Raw genomic sequence first — 20,116 nt, forward strand, 5'->3', positions numbered from 1 at the left:
GGAAACTCGAGAGCAGCAGCGTAGGCCAGAGGTTAATAGCTAGGTTCTAGAGTCAAACTGTCTAGATTTAAATGACAATGTTGCCACTTACTAGGTAGGTGACCCTGGGAAAGTTACTTGACCTCACTGAACCTCTCTCTGCTTTTCTGTAATCTGGAGTTAATATATTGTTGGGTATTTGTAGGGATGGGAAATAATGCACATAAAGCCTGGAGCTTAATAACACTACATGTTCTGAAATGTTTGGGAAGGATTTCACGGAGGAGGTAGATGCTGAGTTTTGCTTGAAGAATGGTTACAATGGGGACACTTAGAGATGGGGGAAAGTCCGGGACCATCCAGAGGTAGAGTTGGGTAATCTATTTAGAGGCCACAACACGAGTGAAGCAGAATTTATTTATGGCTGTTGGGAGATAAGATTGGCTAGATATGTTGGGACCACAGTGTGGAGGACTTTGAATGTTCGACTAAGGAATTTGGACTTGAACCTTTAGATAATAAGACACTTTTACTCTCGCACATTTATTTTATTATTATTATTATTTTATTTTTTATTTTTTTATTTTTTTAGGCAAGGTAACCCTTGGTTGACCTCACAGATTGTAAGGAACTTGTCAGTTTACAATCCCTTATTTTTTTAAATTTCTTACACCTACAGCACCTTGTCTTCCTAGGTGGTCTCCCATCCAAGTACTAATCAGGCCCGACCCTGCTTAGCTTCTGAGATCAGACATTTAAAGAGGTGCAGAAACACTGCATAATCTCATCACATAGGAATCTTTCTATGCTTTCACACAGATGATCCTTCCACATTTTTTAAAAGGGAAGAAATGAAAAAGAATAAAGTATTTGTTAAAGTCCCAAACTGACAATAATGAGGAATGAAAAAAGAAAAGACATTGACCAAGAAGCTGGACTAACCAGGGACAGAGGCAAGAGAAGGGAAGGCACCAAGTCCTGGGGCCATTTGGTGGCAGGTGCCAACTCTCTCTGCTGGCTGTGCTGGGTATAACTTACCCTTTGCCATCCTCACCTAGAGCTTTCCAGTCCTTCACCAGTGGCCTGATTGCCTAAAACATGTTTGCAGTGGATTCTTTTAACTTGCCCCAGTCTTCATACAAACTAGCTGGGGACTTAGGAAGCCCTGGAAGTCAAGATACTTCAACTAGTGTTTATTAGCCTGCCACATGCCCATGGACGCCAGTCCCTTGCATACGTAGAGTAGTTCCTCCTTTTCTCTTACCGACACCTTTATTTAGGTCCTCATTAGCCTTTGCCTAAGATTATTGTGACAGAGTTCTCACTGCCCTTCCCACACTAGTCTTTTTTTCCTCCGGTCTGGGTTATATACCACAGCTGGATTGATCCAGAACTACATGCCACTCCTGTTCAAAAACCTGCCTTTAATCAAAGTAACACTTTTCCCTAAACACAAAAAGAATACATGCTTAAAGCAAAAGCTTGGAACCGCCCCCCCCCAAAAAAAACTCAAAGAAAAGAAAAATGTCCCATAACTTTCATATAAAGAGAATCTGTAACATATGTTATTTTGTCTTTTTATATTGCCTCTTAATATCTTATGAATTATTTCCCCATTCTTTGTCTTTTTCACTGGTTACATTGAGATGAGAGGAATAAAGTTTATGTATCCAGCTGTTATTGTAGGATATTTGTGTTTCACCGAACATTCTTATGCTTACTTTTTTGTACACAGATTATGATTTTTTTAAGATTATAATTTTTTATTATTATTTTTTTCCTGGAAGAGGAATTTATGGCTCACAGGCATTTATGTTTTAAAACTTTCTTTAATTTTGTAATAAATATTAATAAAATGCCCTCAGAAAGGTGTAACATTTTATTCTTCCATCAGAGATAGCTGTGCCCATTACTGCCGAAGCCACAGCACCATCTCGGCCCTGCTGCCCTCACAGGCTTTTCTCCCTCTCCTCTCCTTCAGCCCCACCGCCCTCCTGTCAGATCATTCTCTTGTCCTTCGTGCATGTACGCACATATCCATTCAGCAAACATCTCTGAGCCTCCAGTGGAGAATAAGTTTTCTCCATGTACCACAACCTGTCCAGGCATGAAGAGGAAGGCAGCTTCCTTCTTCCTCCTCCCCTTTCCCTCCCAAACCAAGAGTCAGCCTGGGTGAAGGGAAAATTGAGTTGGCTGCCCTTAGGCTTTGAGCAGTGAACAGCAGCCAGGTAAAGGCTGTCCCCAGTCCTGCTCCTTTCTGTGGAAGTGATGTAAGTGCTCTTGTGTGCTCTTCACTGCCTGTTTTGGGTACCTGATGTTTCAGGGTGGAATGGCCACTGGGCGTTACGTATGGGGTAGGGAGGCTTTCTGGGAAGGCTCAGTGGGTCCTGGTATGAAAATGTCAGGACCCTCAGGAATAAATGAGATGCGACCAGTTTCCAACAGGATCTCGGCCAGTTGCTTTCAAACTTTTTGACTATGACCCATAGTTTACATCATGACTGGAAACAAACTCAAGTTTTTCCTCTCTGAGGCTGTCTGGCAGCATCTGCACCCTCTATCCACTAGATGCCAGGTGCAGCCTCTCCTCAATTTCTGACACCAAAAATATCTCCAGACACTGCCAAATGTCCTCCAAGGGACAAAATTTCCCCAGTTGAGAACCACTGAGATAAATTAATATACTAGAAGAGGAAAAGATCTGAGGATTTTTGTCGCTAGAAATGCAATAAAAATCACCAGCAAAAATAGCAAAGCAAATGCAATCTGAGGCTGCATATTACTAATACTAATATCAACTAATGATCCAAGTGCTTACTTTGTACTTGCCTCTATGCTAAGGTTTTACATGTGAATTCTCACTTAATGCCCATGTGAACCCTATGAGGTAAGAATATCATTGTCTCCGTATTTCAGCCAAGAACACACTAATGTCTAGGGTCATTAAGTAACTCACTCAAGGTCTCACAGTTGAGTCAGTAAGAGCTTCCCCTCTTGCCCACTGTGCTATGAGAGTTTTTAAACCATATACTAGATATACTCATACAGTAGCACCCCAGGAAGCAGTCAGTGCCATCATATACCCAAAACATGGCTGAGAAGCAAGAAATAAGCTACAAGTAACCCCGAGGCTCCCACATGCCCAGTATCCTAAAGCAGGGACTTGCCTGTAGCTGAGATCCCAGACTCCAGTCAGCTCACTGACTTAATTCATACAAAATTCTAATTTGCTCTTTCTTTACTCAGAAGGATAATAAAGTGATTTTTAGAAAGATTGTCAACAGAAGTGGTTAAGAGTATGTGGTGGCATTTCAAGGGTTAAGTTTCAGTTGTCTGGAAATCATTAGCTTTCTGGGACCCTAATTTTTAAGCACTTTGGCTCTGGGTTCAATTATAGAGGTCACTGAGATCACTGTCCTTCCACTCTTGGGCCAGGACCTGCTGAATGGCCCTCTCAGGCTGGGTCCTGAAACCAGGGAGCAGGTGGCAGAGGGCTAAGATCTGGACAGAAATCTTACAAAGTCAAAGCCAGGTGCCGAGAAGTGTCAGGGGATGCTGAGCCCAGGGAGCCACAGCTGAGCAGTGACCTGTCTCCTCCTCTTCCCTAGTGGTGGCCTTGGAGCTCAGGTCCATTGACCTGCAGATCTCCAGGAACAACAAGGAGCATCATACCAAGGAGATGGGCCTGAAGCGGCTCATCGTGCGCCGAGGCCAGCCTTTCATGCTCCAAGTACATTTCAACCGACCCTTCCACTCCAGGACCGACCACATCACCTTCGTGGCTGAGACTGGTGAGTTTGCCCAAGGCAAAGCTCACCTGAAGGGCCCCTGTCTCTCTTTTCTGATCTGCCCTCCCTCTCTTCTCTTGGGACCTCAGGACCCTATTAGTGTTGAGCATCCTGTTAGTGCTGTTAAGAACAGATTTGGCCAACTCAGCAAACTGAAATTGTGGTAATAACCAACCTTTAAATATACAATGTACTAAACTCCACACACTAAATCCTGTGACAAGACTTTCAAGTGCATCCTATTAAGATCCCATTTTACAGATAACAAAACTAAAGCCCAGAGATCTTAAGTGGTTTGCCCAAGGACACCCAGTAGCAGTAAAAGCCTTAAACCAAAAGGATTAGTAAATGATGGGAGAAGGTGTAGGTCTTTCCGGCCCGCCCCTTGCCCCGGAATCATGTCGCATAGATTTGGGCCTCACATTGGGGTCACTCTCTCCTACACAGGACCAACACCCATGGAGCTGCTGGGAACCCGAGCTACCTTCCCACTCACCCAGGCCCGACAAGGGAATGTGTGGAGTGCCTCTGATTTCACCGTTGACTCCAACTCGCTCCTGGTCTCCCTTTTCACACCAGCCGATGCAGTCATCGGCTCCTACACCCTGAAGATAGACATCTCTCAGAGGCAGGATCACATCCTGACTCACCCCCTGGGGACTTTCATCCTGCTTTTTAACCCCTGGAGTGCAGGTACGATTTGCTCACCAGTGGTAATGTTAACCTGATCCCCTGGAAACACTTTGTGAGGTTCTAGTTAGAAAGCCTAGAAGATAAAACGTTGCATATCTATGCACTACATTTCCATGTGCTCGCTAAAAATTATCTTTACAAAGAATGATGAAAATGTTCATGGTGTGATGTTAAGTGAAATAGATTAAGAGAAGGAACACAATGTGATCTGTAATTGTATTACATGTATGTACAGGGAAAGAGAGAATGGCCAGAATACCCCAAAATGTAATGGAGGGTGCTTCTGAGTAGTGGGAATGAGTGATTTTCATTGTCTTCTTTTTGTCATCTGCATTTTCCAAGTCCTACAACAAGCTTGCCACTTTTACAATCAGGAAAACAGAATCATTATTTTCTTTTAAGTACAGATTCTATCTCTGGCCTCTAGGAAAGCACATAGACTTCTAAGAGGTTCCACTCTTGATTTTCTATTGCCATCGACCCATTACTTCTCCTATTTTCCAGCAGGATACTTTCATTACTGTTTTTTAATTTTATTACTCTGTTTTTTTGGTTTGGTGTTTTACCCCCTCCACTGCTCTTAACCACTCAGAGGATGATGTCTACCTGCCCAGTGAAACACTGCTGCAGGAGTACGTTATGTTGGACTATGGCTTTGTGTACAAGGGTCATGAAAGATTCATCACCTCCTCACCCTGGAACTATGGGCAGGTAAGGTTATCACAGGACGATGGGCTCACAAAGGACTGCTAAAAAAAAGTCAGAGTGTGCAGTGCTGGGCCAATTTTCCATCCAGTGAAAGGGGCAAGGAAGAAAGGGAGATGCCTTTCCTTTTCAGTTTTTAATATTTTATTATAAAAAACTTAAAACATAATCCAAGTAGACAGGCTACTATAACGAACCTCCATGAACTTGTCTCTCAGCTTCAGTAGTGATCAATTTCTGTTGAATCTATCTGTTTTATCTATACCAGGGGTTTACAATCTATAGACCATGCGACAAATGAGGCCCACTGCCTGTTTTGGCACGGCCTACGAGCTAAGAATGGTTTTAATATTTTTTAAATTGTTGAAAAAAAATTTAATAATATTTTGTGATGTGCAAGTTATATGAAGTTCAAACCTTAGTGTCCATTAATATCATTTTTGGGGAGTATAGCCATGTTCATTTGTTTAGGTATCATCCGCAGCTGCTTTTGTGCTACAGTGGCAGAGTCGAGTAGTTGAAACAGAATCCCTCTGGCCCACAAAGCCTAAAATATTTATTATCTAGTCTTTTACAGAAAAAGTTTGCTGATCCTTGGTCTATACTCCTCTACCCCTACTGGATTCTTTTGAAACACATTACAAATGCCATATCATTTAAGCCAGTAATACTTTAGAATATAGCTCTAAAAGATGACTTTCTGCAAACTGTACCACAATACATTATCAAAACTGAAAAGCAAATAGCAATTCTTTAACAACATTAAATATCTAGTCGGTGTACAGGGAGGGGGACCTCTGGCTATGGGCAACTCTTATACTCTCAACCACAGCCATGGCTGGTATAGTTTCTCTCTCCCGCTGCACTGGCTTCTCAGCCCTGTCAACACACCGAGTATCAGGGGAGGCAGGAAGCCTTGCTGAGGAAGCTCAGTTTCCCTGTTTTCCAACTGTGGCAACTTGTGTAATTTTTTGAAACGGAGACAAATACCACTGCATTTGTCAGTCCAAAGAATTGCAACATATTACAAGTATATATTGTAAATGAATGGCTTCTCCTGTGCTGACAGCATCAGTGCTAAATCCTCTACCTAGTTTAAGGCCTTCCACTCTCTTCTCCCTCTCCTTACTTGCCTGGCCCTCTATCAATCCATCTGATCTTTTCCCACAGCCCTCCAAAAATGAGACTCTCTAAGCCCCTGTCCTCGGTACCCGCCATGCTCAAAGACCTCAGGCGAATGCCCCCACCTTCCTCTCTTTCTATCTACCTGGTCCTTCAAAGCCCATCAGCTCCAACGGTCTTCTCGGATCTTTTCAGTCAACAAGGATCTTTCATCTCTCTGAATTCTGTTTGCGTTTTTCATCAGAGGCACATAAGTCAGTTTTTTAGAATTTTGAATTTAATACATTCCCAATTTGATTTGTAAGCTCTTCAAAGGCTGGTTCTTGTCTAATATTTAGCTCCCCCCTACTCCCAAACACACCTTCACTAAAAGTCTATATTACAAACTTGAGGTTTCAGAATTCTAGACATTTTTATGCTTCTCTTTTTTCTCCCTTGCCCTCACCTGGAAGTTTGAAGAGGACATCATAGACATCTGCTTCGAGATCCTCAACAAGAGCCTATACTTCTTGGAGAACCCGTCCAAAGACTGCTCCCAGAGGAATGATGCGGTGTATGTCTGCAGGGTGGTGAGCGCCATGGTAAGGACAGAAGCTTCCCCACTCCTGTCGGAGGACCGTCTGACCTCCCCCCAGGGAATGTGGAAACCCACCCAGCCGTCCTCTGCAGATCAACAGCAACGATGACAATGGCGTGCTGCAGGGGAACTGGGGAGAGGACTACTCCCTGGGGGTCAGCCCACTGGAGTGGAATGGCAGCGTGGCCATCTTGCGGCAGTGGTCAGCCAAGGGCGGGCAGCCTGTGAAGTATGGACAGTGCTGGGTCTTCGCAGCTGTTATGTGCACAGGTGAGTGAGGGGAGACGGAGATGCAGAATCTTACTCATTTAATCTTCATGCTAACCCTTGAGGTCGAGCTCTGATACCTCAATTTTCACATGAGTTAACTGTGGTTTGCCCACAGCACCACAGCTAATGAGTGGTGGGCACTGGGCTCTTAACCAATATGATCTGTAGTCTTGAGGAATCCTGTACATCTACCCAGGAGGGAGGTTGACCTGTTACAGTCACTCCACAATGTCCCTGATGGAGCGGTTATACTGTTAAAATGGTCACCTGGATAGAGGAGCTTGTGGTCCCAAAGTAGAGGCAAATTTGGTTTCTTTTTGCCACCTGCTCAGGTTTCGAAACTTAAGGTGAGCCTGGAGTCTGGGACAGGTGGGGGGAAGTTTGAGGTGCAAGCAGGCTGTCTGGGAGAGCTGATCTTACCTGTAAGCAGAGCTGGACGCTCCCAAATACTTCTCAGAGAGATTCTTGAGGAGTTACAAGTAGAGATTTGCTACCTTGCTACCTACCCTTAAAAGAACATCAAGGTTTTAGGCATTATAAGTTACTTACAATTTAGTTCAAAGTCATTGATCAGATTATCTGTAAAGATAAGGGAAAGATGGAGAGTACTGAGTTGCCTGCCTGCCTCCCCCTGTGCAAGACAGAGGGGACCTCACACAGTGCTGCCTGTTACACTGTGGTCCTGGATCAGTATTGTCTGAACTCATGGGTTGACTCTGAGTTGGAGAATGAGAAAACACAGAACAGGGAGGACAGAGACAGAGGACAAAGTTCTAGATTTTTCTGAGAGGGGCAGCATAGCTTTGCAGTTACGTAGAAGTGCTATTGACAAAGAAGAGGTTTAAATCTGTGTTAAAATCAAGTGACCTCATGTTGCTTCTATGTTTTCACTGGAAAATGCTCAGCACAGCACCAGTATTTAGTATAGTCAAATTTTCCATGGAAAGTCCCTGACTAAGCAGGTGTTATGGAGGAGGGGTCGGGCTTGGTAGAATGAGAGGGAGAAGGTCTAAGCCTACATCCTTGCTGCATCTCCAAGTTTCTCCTCAGTCCCAGGCCATAGAGTTCTGGGACCACTGAACAAGGAAGGGCAGAGCTGTTCCTGTCAAGCTGCTTCTACTTTGCAACCCTAGTCTAGCTCTCACCCTTACAAAGCGTTTGTAAAAAGCCCAGGGCCTGTGCTGGGAGTAGAGAGGTGGTTGTGGACAGGTGGTACTCTTTGGGGCTCTCGAATGAATTGAAACAGAAAGATTGGTTGATCTCAAGATTCCTTTTATGTTTGAAAGCATTGTAATCCTCCCAGCCACCTAGGTAGTAGATAGGCACCATTTTCTCCTCCTGAGCAGGAAAGGGGTAGGATAAACCTCTCTCTAAAATTCCTGCCTTGATGGCATAGGTGGGGACCTGTGTTCTAAAGGTCACATTTGATTCTTGGCTTGATTTCATCTGCCCCCGGGCAGGTGTGTGTGTGGTGGTATACTACTGTCTGTTTTTTATGACTCCATCTATGAAATCTTAACTCAACTTTAAAAAGCCTTTGTAGTACCACCTTGAGAGCCACAAGAGGGTGCTGTTGTCTTACCAAAGATGGTCAAAGGTTCCCTTTGTCTCTGATGTCTTCCATTTATCTCTATAAATCTCTCTTGCTCACATTGCTCATCTTCTATCCATTCTGATTTCTTCTACCTCCTCCAAACCCTGTCTTTCAGTAGAATTACAGAACCTGAATTTCAGAACTTAAAATCATCTGGTCCAGCTCCTTATTTTGTACATACAAGGAGACAAAGGCCCAGAGAAATTAAGCCACTTACCTAAGGCCGCACGGCTTCTCACCATAGGCCTAAAGTTGTTTTTAATTTTCTTTTGCATTATCAAATGTTTCAGATTTTCTATTTTTAATTTTGAAAGCTGCTGAATGGAAAAAAGTTCTAAATGATGAACTCAGTTGTTGTTTATTGTTTTTTTTAGTTACCCTCAAATGTTTTTTTTTCTGGTGAGATGGAGACCTTCAATAGGGCAGGTAGGCAGCGGGATTCTGGGCCTGGGTGAGGTACTCTGAGGATAAAGGAGTTACAGGAATGGATCTGCAAGAATCTTGGCCTTCTTTCTCTTGTCCGGCTAGAAAGTTAGAAAGTATGCCTGGGAAACAAATGATTCTGCTTGAAATGAATTTGGTGATTCTCCATGCTTTTTCTTTACTTTAGTAATGAGATGCTTAGGTGTTCCAAGCCGTGTTGTTTCCAATTTCCGTTCTGCGCACAGCGCAGATGGGAACTTGACCATCGATACCTACTACGACCAAAATGCAGAGATTCTGTCAACTTGGAAACAAGATAAAATATGGTAAGGGGCACTATCTCGAACTGATGTCTGCTCTATCCCAAGTAGGGAAGGAACACTCTGACCTAATTCTCTCTAGCTGTGAGGCAGTATTGTCCTATATCTTGTTGCTGATGCTCAGAAAGTACGTCCCCAGGAGATCATTCTGGGTAATTAGATCATCACGTCAAACTCTTTTCAGAGACAAGACTACAGGATAACATTCTGAAGCTGGCAATCAAATAAATAGATTGTGTATTCTCTGAATACTGGCCTCCAAATCTGTATTCATCTTACTTTTCCTTCTTTGGGCCTTTTTGTTTGCACCGTTCTCTGTTTCCCTTGTCAGGGAAAAAAGCCTTAACTAGCTGCCTTTGCATACTTCTTTCAGTCTCTTTCAACATCTTCCTCTCCCTGCACATACATACATACTCCCTTTCTGTGTGCATGCATGAGTGAGTGTGTGTGTGTGTGTGTGTGTGTGTGTGTGTGTGTGTGTGTGTGTGTCTCCATGCACTCCTTTATTTTTGTATCTCTAGTCTCTTCCCCTGGTTCCTTTCTCCTCTGTTCTACTCCAAATCTGATTTCCTGTTTTTCCTTTTCCAGCCAGTTTCCAGGTAAGACGTTTGAGTTGCATGAGAACTAGCTGCTGTTCTTGGAGCCTCCACTCTCTCTGAGTATCTAGAGGGCTGAAACTTCCCGGATTCAAGGAGCGGTGGAGTAACTGAGAAGGATGTATCACTCATGTAGAATGCTGTCTGTGAATGTATAACCGGAGTCTAAACATGAGGAAATCCTGGACTGTGTGATTCTGGACTGGGTGGAAAAGAATGCTATAAAGGACATTATTAGGTCAACTGACAAAATTAAAAATATAAACAGTGAATTAGATAAAATTATCATATTAACATTAAATGTATGAGACTGATAACTGTATAAAATTATGTAAGGGTACATCCTTATTTCTAGAAAATATGCACAAAACTTATATTTATACATGTATATATAAAATCTCCATACTGAAAAAATTTATACATGTATATATAAATTTATATATATATACATATAAAAAACATATACATGTATATATAAATTTATACATGTATATATAAAATCTCCATACTGAAAAAAAGGCAATGATAAAGCAAATAGGACAAAATATTAATAATAGATAAATTGGGTATGTGGGTGTTCTTTGTATCATTCTTGAACTCTACTGTAAGCTTGAAATTACTTCCAAATAAAATAAAAAAAAAAAAAAACAGAAGAAACAATGATATAAAGCACTCGGTATAGAATCTCATACCTGGCAAATCCTCTGAACATGTGAGTCCTTGTCTCTTTACTCCTTTCTGTAGGAATTTCCATGTCTGGAATGAGTGCTGGATGATTCGGAAAGATCTCCCGCCAGGATACAATGGGTGGCAGGTTCTGGATCCTACTCCCCAGCAAACCAGCAGCGGTGAGTGAGGACCACTGTGGGAGGGTCTGGGCTTGGTAGAAAGGCCGATCAGAGTGAGCAGGAGGCCAGAAAGGAAAGGTGTTTTTCTGACTTCATCCCCTTCCCAAAGCCGTAGCAGAGACAACTTCAGCTCAGGAGTCTAACTTTGACATTGGCAGATGGGTGACCCGGATTAGTCACTGGGCCTCTCAGTTGCTTCCTTACCTATAAAATGGGCAAGATGATGCTAATAACTGCCACTTCACAGGATGGCAATGAGGATCAGCTGAAATAATGAAATCTAGAGAGTGACATTAATGCCACTGCCCTTCCCTAGCCCATCTCCCTCCTTCCCACAGCCATGACCCTGGTCCATGTGTCAGCAGCTGTGTTGGCCATCCACAACTTCTATTCCCTACACAGGGCTGTTCTGCTGTGGCCCTGCCTCCGTGAAGGCCATCAAGGAAGGAGAGGTCCACCTGGCCTATGACACCCCATTTGTGTACGCCGAGGTGAACGCCGACGAAGTCATTTGGCTCTTCAGGGATGGCCAAGCCCAAGAAATTCTGGCCCATAATACCAGTTCCATCGGGAAGGAAATCAGCACCAAGATGGTAGGGTCAGATCAGCGTCAGAACATCACCAGCTTCTACAAGTATTCAGAAGGTACTGGGGTTGCGGGGGGGAGTCTGGGGATTTGGGGAGGGAGGTGGGCATAACCTCCTGTGTGTTGCTTCCCAGTGGGAATGACTCCCACCTTAAAACCATCACCACCTAATAATCTCCTTACAGCAAACTCCCAGGGCTTTCCTGGACCCTGGCCATGTGGCCCCAGGGTAGGGACTTAGCAAATCAAAATATAGGGTGCCCAGTTAAATTTGAATTCCAGAAAAACTCAGATAAATATTTTATGAGTATAAATATGTCCTGAATTCTTATCCTAAAAATTATTCGTTGTTTATCTGAAATTCAAATTTGAATGGTCATTCAAAAGGTCATTTGAATGACCTTTATTTTACCTGGTAATTATATCCTAGGGTCACATCATAGTTTTCTTGGCAGTGGAGGTGGCAGCAATGGGAGAGACGGACATTTATGGAGGGAAAAGGTTCCTTGGCCTATGGAAGTGAGCAGACTTCCCTGTGAAAAAGCCCTGGGTGGAGTCAGGCTGTCTGAGCACTAATCAAGAGTTTGCTATGTTCTAACTGTGTGAGCCTGGACACATTTTTACCATGCTTGTGCCTCCACTTTCTTATCTGTAAAATGGGTTAATAGTATCTCAGAGGGATGTTGTGAGGGTTAAATGAGTGAATACACAGAAAGTACTTGGAACAGTGCCTCTAGTGCACAGTAAATGTTCTAGAGAGGTCCACAGTTTGGGGTGAGCTGGGGTTAAGCCTGAATGTTGAGTAGACCCCAGGGGCAAGAGGTGAAGCTCTATAAGCCTTGAGCATATATGTTAGAAGTGAGGATGCTGATGGGAGAGAGAAGCCTCTGGATTTGATGATGATGATAATGATGATGGTGGCAACATTGATGACAAAGAACAACTCGTTTAACCCAAATTTTTGACAACTCTATGAGGCAAGGAGATATCTCCAGGTTATAGATGACAGAACTGAAGCACTGAGAGATTTAGGGGCTGTGAAAGAGCAAAAATCGAACCCAGCACCAGGCAACACCAACCCCCATATTCTCAGCTATGATGCTGTATTGCCTCCTGATGCAGCACTTCATGTGGTTGGGTGGCTTGTTTTCCAGAGAAGTCATTGGTCCTCTCAACCCCTCCCACTGATGTCTTCTCGTCTCCTTTTTCTGCCAGGATCCCATGAGGAGCGGTCTGTGTTCTTGAAGGCTTCCCGGAAAATGCTGGGCCCAAGAAGGACTTCCTCACCCTTCCTGGATCTGCTGGGGTCCGGAGGTTTGGGGGATCAGCCAGCGCAGCTGCAGCTCCACCTGGCCAGAACACCTGAGTGGGGCAAGGACCTGCTGCTGAAGCTGCATGCCCGGAGGGTGCCAGACAGAACTCACCCCCAGGGTCCCATCAGACTGGAGGTCCGCTTCTGCGCACAGGCCCTGCTGCACAAAGGTGGCACCCGGGAGCCCCTCTGGAGGCATATAGTGCACTTGAACCTGGACTTTGGGGAGGGTGAGTATGAGGCAGACCTAGAAAGTTACCTACAGAGAGGGGAGCTTTGGGGCTATGAACAAAAAGCTGGCCTGGCCCAGCCAGATCACACAGAGACTCCCTCATTCCCAACGCACACATGCATGCGCTCACACAGACACACACACACATGCTAGGCAGTGAAGCTGCTGTTGGCAGGAGGTTGAATGCCAAGTGCTGTACCTCTGATGCCATCCCACCAAGTGAAACACAGCAGCAACCTCTGGGGGCAGAGAGGGCAGGGTAAGCACACTGTCTTTCTCTTAAATACACACACACTTTCACACACCCATCTAGACTCACACACATGTTCTAACTAATTTTTCTCTCACACATGCTTCCTCTCTCTCTTTCTGAGACCCATTCCCCAGACTCACGATGCCTTTTGTCTATGCTTAGAGATACAGTGGCCGTTCTTGCTACCTTACAACAATTACAGAAACAAACTGACGGATGAAAAGCTGATCCGCGTGTCTGGCATTGCCAAAGTGGAGGGGACAGGGAAGTCCATACTGGTCCTCAAAGATATATCTCTAGATCCTCCCCACTTATCTATTGAGGTAAGACATATGGACAGAGATGAGATCCAGGGGCCCTCTGACTCACCCAGCCCCGGGGCTGGGAGTATAGTGGCAAATGAGACATGGTCCTTGCCTCGACACCAAATGGATGATTAAAGCACAGTGTGGTGTGGTCTTTTGTGCTCTGTGCAAAGCATGAAGGGCAGGGCATGAAGAAGGCAGAAGAGATGACGTTTTACAGATGATGCAAATGGAATGGAGGATATAGGAAGACACTATATAGAGACCTGAAATGGAGATGAGGAAATAGGTTTGCAGAGGCAGAGACAAGAAAGGCAATGACTGGGAGTTGGAGTCGAGGAGAGAGATTTGACAGAGACAAGTCAAATTCAAGAGGTGATTGCTGATAAGATGGGTGTGACAAGGAGGGAAACATAAAAGGTGAGCCTCAGATTTTGAGTTCAGAGGCTTGAGGAGCTGGAGAGACTACTGCATGAGGAAGGAATACAGGTGGAAGAAGGATAAATGAAGGGCAGGATGTTCCCCATTTATTACCAGGAGCCTCCTTTCCCCTCCTTCTCTTCCCACTCTGAGAAACTTGCCCTCGGCCTAGTCTCAATCTGGTTTCATACCTGATAGATTCCCAATGGCACATCCTACCCCCACCCAGAACAAGAATTGAGTGGCTCTGTATCATAAACTATTTGTCCACCTGACGGTTTTCACCTGGGCATGCTGTCAGGTGAAGTCATGCCAGGCAGTCTCCAGGTGGGGCAAACAGTGGGCAGAATCGCAAGTGCGGACAGCCTGGTGCTGAGGTCAGGGCCCTGTCCGTTATCTAGAGCCTGGTCATAACAAGATCCGATGCAAACTCATCAGATGCCAAGTAAGCTATTAATTGGTCCCCATTGGTAAGAGACCTGGGGATGATTTGTGTGACTATGCTGGATTCCAAAGTTCTTTTTATTTTTTTATTTTTTTTTTAACTGTTCTACTTTGAGACCCTCATTAGGGTACAAAGGTCTTGTTTCTTTTGTTTGAATTCTAGAGAAGTCGGGAGGTGTTCTTCCTTCTCCTTGATTCTCTGGTTGCACCAGAACATAACACAGTACAATCTGGGTGGTTAGAGCTCATTTCAGTTCAACACTTGTTTACTGAATATGCATCATTTGGCTGGCACTGCGCTGGGCACCAGGGCTGTAGAAGTGAGTGGGACAGAATCCAGGCCTCCCACTCACAGGCCTTGCTGCCCTATGACACTGACCTCACATACGATGCACTGAACATACCTGGAAAATCTCAGAATGTGTCTGCTGATGTATATGAAGACAGAGCAGCATGGGGGAAAGGTCCTGGCTGGGGCCTGGGACAGCTGGGTCAGGTGCTGGCTCTGCCATTAATATATCCTGTGACCTTGGCCTCAGAATGACATCACTAATGGCATGTAGATGGCACACATGACACAACTTCCTTATCCTATACCTCTGTCAGACACTACTGATCAGTCAAGACTCTCTGACTCTGGACTTGTCCTCAGGATCCTTTTTAACATGACATTTTCATTAGCCACAGCTAATGGACAGGAGCTGGCACTTAAATTGAAATCTAATTGCCATCCCGAACTAGATGATGGACAGGGAAATAGATTTCAGCTCAGGGTAGTTTTCAGTTGGTGGTGGCTTTCTACAATATCGTGACCTCCTAAGACAGACCAGGATGTGTGTTAACCTTAAATACTCTCAGCTCATATTCTTTTCTCGGGGGAGTGAGGCCGCAGAAATGAGGCCAGTCGCCCATGGTATCCCTTTCTTCTCTCCACACAGCTGTCTGAGAGGGCTGAGGTGGGCAAAGCACTGAGCATCCACATCACCTTCACCAACACTCAAACGGTCGCTCTGAGTCACTGCATGATGGTGCTAGAGGGAAGTGGCCTCATCCATGGGCAGATATCAAATGAGTAAGTGCCATCACCATTTACCTGTGTCTGCTGGTCTCTGATAAGAGCTGCCTCGAGCATGGTCCTCAGGCTCCTGGATGGTGCCTTCTTGTACTCACTTTCCCACCCTCCTTGGGGAAGTTTGGCTCTGTGGCGTTGGGAGGTGGGAGGTGCTTAGCAACCACGAGGGGACACCAGATCACCCACCCCAGCAGTTACTCCTCAAGACTTTAACAGGCTCTTTTTGACTTTCAGCCTTGGGACTCTGGTGGCAGGACACACTATCCAAATTCAACTGGACCTCTACCCCTTCAAATCTGGACCTCACCAGCTACAAGTCCTCATCAGCAGCAACGAAGTCAAAGAGATCAAGGGCTACAAGGATATTTTTGTAGCTGCAGCCAGGGCTTCTTGAGTCCCACCCCCACCCTCCTCAGGCCCTTCCTGCCCCCGCAGCCCTTCCCCTGCCCCCTTCCCTCATGACCTCTGTAGTCCCCACCCAGACCACCCTGGGTCCCACCTGCCTTCCTGATGCCTTCCCTGACTCCTCAATTTCCTCCTTTGTACTCCCAATGCCCTCCCAGTCCCCTCCCTGACCCGCCCTACTTCTGGAGGTGTGCTTTATCTTTGCTCCTCTGTCCTCTTCCTAGCCTGCCTGGGGGTGAATGAAGCTCTCCTAGAACCCCTGTGCATCTTGAGAAGAGACAATGTATCTTGGAAAGAGACTATAGAGACATCTTTATTGATCACTGGTATTTTCTCTTCTGTGTTAAAAAGCTACTTATCGCTACCAGCTAATCCTCTTGGCTTGGCTGCTCGATGTGTGGCTGTGCCCTCCCTGACCTACCTGTCTTCTCTTTCCTCCTTTAAGGGCCCCTGCCCAAAATAAGCCCAACACGATCCTTCTAAGTCAGCCTCTCTGGCATCAAGGATCACAGTCTCCACGTTAAAACTGTCTTAGTTAGCCTGCCGGCAGAGGCTGCTGGGAGCTCTGGGGGAGGACAGTGACTGCAGTGCTTGGGGATTGGAAAGAAGATGCCCAGTAGGACTTCTCTGCTGGCCTGAGAGCATAGGGACAGCTGGGCAGGGCCCACTCAGAGTGGCTCAAGATAACTGGGAAGCACTTCACAGTTGGCTGCCCCCCGAAACAGGCCCTAGCTTTCCCTGACCCCATCTTCTCCTCTCGGTCCTTCACCCCACTCATTCTCCCTAATCTTTCAGCCTCTCCAACTCACCCTAACTGATCCCAGCCTCTCTTCCTTTGCTTGTTTGTTTTTGTCATTTGAAGGACAGGGAGCCACTTTCCTGTATTTCCTTTTCATGGTTCTCATTCTAGATAATTTGGAAAGAACAGAAAAAGTGAAAAGAAACAAAAGAAAAATCACCGATATCTTGCTCTCCCATCCCAAAAGAAATCACTGCTAACATTTTGCCATCTATCTTTCTAGTGTTTTCTCCCCCGTTTCACTGTGTATTTTAAAGTTATCATTACATGGCTATCATCAAAAAGACAGGAGATAAATGTTGGCGAGAATGTGGAGAAAAGGAAACTCTGTGCACTGTTGTGGGAAATGTCTATTTGTTCAGCCATTATGGCAAATAGTATGGAGGTTCCTCAAAAATGGAAACTAGAACTACCATATCATCCAGTAATTCCACTTCCGGGTATATATCTGAAGGAAATAAAATTACTACCTCAAACAGATATCTGTACCCCCATGTTCACTGCAGCATTACTGACAATAGCCAAGTTGTGGAAACAACATAAATGTCAACGGATTAATGGACAAAAAAGATGTGATATATACACAATGGAATATTATGCAGCTGTGAGAAAAAAAAGGGTCCTGCCGTTGGCTACGACATGGGTGGAACCTGAGGGCATTATGTTAAGTGAGGGATAAGTCAGACCGAGAAAGACAAATGCTCTATGACCTCATGTATACAGACGTACCTCAGAGATATTACAGGTTACGTTCCAGACCACTGCAATAAAATGAATTGTAATCTTTTTGCTGGTGGAGGGTCTTGCCTTCAATTTGTGAAAAACACAACATCTGTGAAGCTCAATAAAACAAAGCACAATAAAATGAGGAATGTCTGTATGTGGAATCTAAAAAGGCTGAACTCTTGGAAACAGAATAGAATGGTGATTGCCAGGGGTGGGGGATGGGGTACTAGGGAGATATTGGTCAAAGGGTATAAAACACCCCGTTGGAAGAAGAATAAATTCTGGAGATCTAATGCACAGCACTGAGATTATAGTTAACAATACCGTATTATATACCTCAAAGTTACTAAGAGACCAGATTTTAAACTTTCTTACCACAAAAAAAAATAATTTTGGGACCTGATGGACGTGTTAGCTATTCATATTGTAATATATAAATGTATCAGATCAAGATGTTGTATTCCTTAAACTTATACAATGTTATATGTCAACTATATCTCAATAAAAAATAAAGATATCATTACAAATGGACACTGCTTCATTATGGAAAATTTAGACGGTCCAGAAACACAGAGGAGCACGTCCTCTTGTAGGTTCTCAAGGTGTGGCTGCCATTCTCCACTCTTCACCTGCCCAGTGACTCTGCAGGTTCACTCTGCTCCTCTCACCACCCTGGTCTCCTCCTCCTCCTCTTCCTCTCTGTTTTGTATTTATTTTGCTATCGCAGGCTGCTTTGGGCAGGAAGGGCAGGAGTCTGCACACCCACACTCCACCCTATATACCAGCTGCACCTGTCTCCATTAAATGCCATGGGCATTTCTGTGTGGCTCTGTCACTGCTTTGTCACTGTTTTGTTCCAGGTGGCTTACCACCCGCCCACAGGAGACCTGATAGCTGGGCTGGCTCCTGTGGAAATCTGAAACTGCTCCATTTGCAGAGTGCCCGGTCCTCCTTTACTTAATCACTGTCCTTCCTATCTAGAGGCTCAAAGCTCCCTGGCTGCATCACTTATGTCACTGAAGGGGAAACGGTGGGCAGGCTTTTTGTTGGGCCTCCCAGGGGCATGACGATATTAGCCATCTCTGCTTTTCCAGTTGACCTTTCAAATATTTCCTCTCTCTCCAACTAAAAATTGGCTTAAAAAACTACACTCTATAGTGTTTTCTTTTTTTCACATCGGCTAGTCTGACTGGTTTCATTTCTCCACCTCAGTTGGACGAGCAGACAGTCTTAATGCTCCCTTACAGCTCCGACATACTAGAGCCCAGGACTCCGGGGTTCATATCCACTGCTACCTAGTACCCAGAGATTAGGTCCTGAGATTAGGTGCTCCCTTCCTCTCACAACAACCTGGTAGGGTCACTGGGCATGGCAGTGGTATCCACAGATAAATCTGGCAAAAGGCACTTTTAGCCTGTGGAGCAAAAAGGCACAAACCAGGCTAACACCCTCATCTTCTGACTGCTGGTCTTCCCGTTCCCCGTGGTGTTCATGCAGACCGTTGTCCCATGTATTTTTGGCTGGTACTTTCGGGGTCTCTGCTGTTCAGTGTCACTGTGTGATACAAAGCAAAGAGCTCTGGACAGAGTTCTGTCTCCCTCATGGTGTGACCATGGCTCCCTCTGGTCAAAACGATAGCAACAATAATAGCAGTGCCAGCACTTCCTTCCCTCAGTGGGTTGCTGTGAGGATCCAATGAGAAAAAGTGTATTCTAAAGAGATCACTTCTTCTGGGTGACTGCCTCCATTTTGGGGGACGGGAAGAAGCTGGAAACAAAGGAACCTACCTGGATTTGCCAGTTCTGGCTTCCCTTTGCAATTATCTGCAGGGAACTTCCTCACTCTGTTTTCAGACCTGGGCACCCATGGAGCCAAGGACCCGGATTCTACAGACAAGGAAACTAGAACTTGCCTAAGGGCCCACTGGGGACTCACAACAAGACCAGGATTAGTGTCCTAGTCTCTCTGAGTCTAAGAAAGGTCTGAAGGTTTCCCCTCTTCACCTTGCTAGAGCTGGCCTGCCCCAGGGGGATGGCAGGTATGTCCACACTTCTCTACTTGTGTTCCAGGGTCTGCTCTGAGCTCCTTCTCTGCAGCCCTGCTTCTGTCCAAACAGGAAGGTGCTTATCAACTCTGCTCAGCTTCCCTGGCTCTCCTCTACCTCCTTAACCCTGGACCAGAGATAAGCTGCTCAGATCAGAACTGCCTCCTTCCCCAGCACACTCCCTCCTACTAATATTTGTAGGAATCAAATGACAGGCAGAACCTATAAGTCTGCTCATTAGCTCAGAGCCAGGAAGTAGGCTGTTGCCTGGTGGCCATTGAGCACCTTCCTCTTTGGCTACCCCACCTCCCCAGTCCTGCCCACCCTAGCTACACTTACCTTCCTGTCTCCCCTCACAATTAAGCTCTCCTGCCCAAAGCCTCTTCTTCCTCCACAAGCTAACCCATCTCAGCTAGTGTGGTGGTGGGTTCAGGCATTTACCTATTTGTTCATGCATGGGTCATCTTTTAATTTGTTCATTCCATCGGACAACAAGTAGGAACTGGAAAACCAGCCACGCTTCCGGTACTGGCTGCATTAAGCACTCTTACACGGGACTCTGGAGTCCGACTGTCTGTGTCCAAATCTGGCTCCACCAGTTCT

General features: G+C 45.2%; 1 protein-coding gene across 1 annotated transcript; it reads left to right on the top strand.

The window, feature by feature from the left end:
* The first annotated feature begins 300 nt into the window (after window positions 1–300).
* On the top strand, window positions 301–15,941 carry TGM7 (transglutaminase 7). Its single transcript, XM_039888540.1, has 14 exons — window positions 301–344; window positions 1,874–2,004; window positions 3,588–3,770; window positions 4,215–4,460; window positions 5,053–5,171; window positions 6,740–6,868; window positions 6,957–7,134; window positions 9,339–9,477; window positions 10,812–10,915; window positions 11,318–11,560; window positions 12,717–13,043; window positions 13,461–13,621; window positions 15,406–15,539; window positions 15,774–15,941. The coding sequence occupies exons 1-14, from the start codon at window positions 301–303 to the stop codon at window positions 15,931–15,933; spliced, it is 2,298 nt and encodes a 765-aa protein (XP_039744474.1). The 3' UTR covers window positions 15,934–15,941.
* Window positions 15,942–20,116: the final 4,175 nt, after the last annotated feature.

This window comes from Pteropus medius, unplaced genomic scaffold (assembly GCF_902729225.1).
Source record: "Pteropus medius unplaced genomic scaffold, Ma_sr-lr_union100, whole genome shotgun sequence".
Lineage (NCBI taxonomy): Eukaryota > Metazoa > Chordata > Mammalia > Chiroptera > Pteropodidae > Pteropus > Pteropus medius.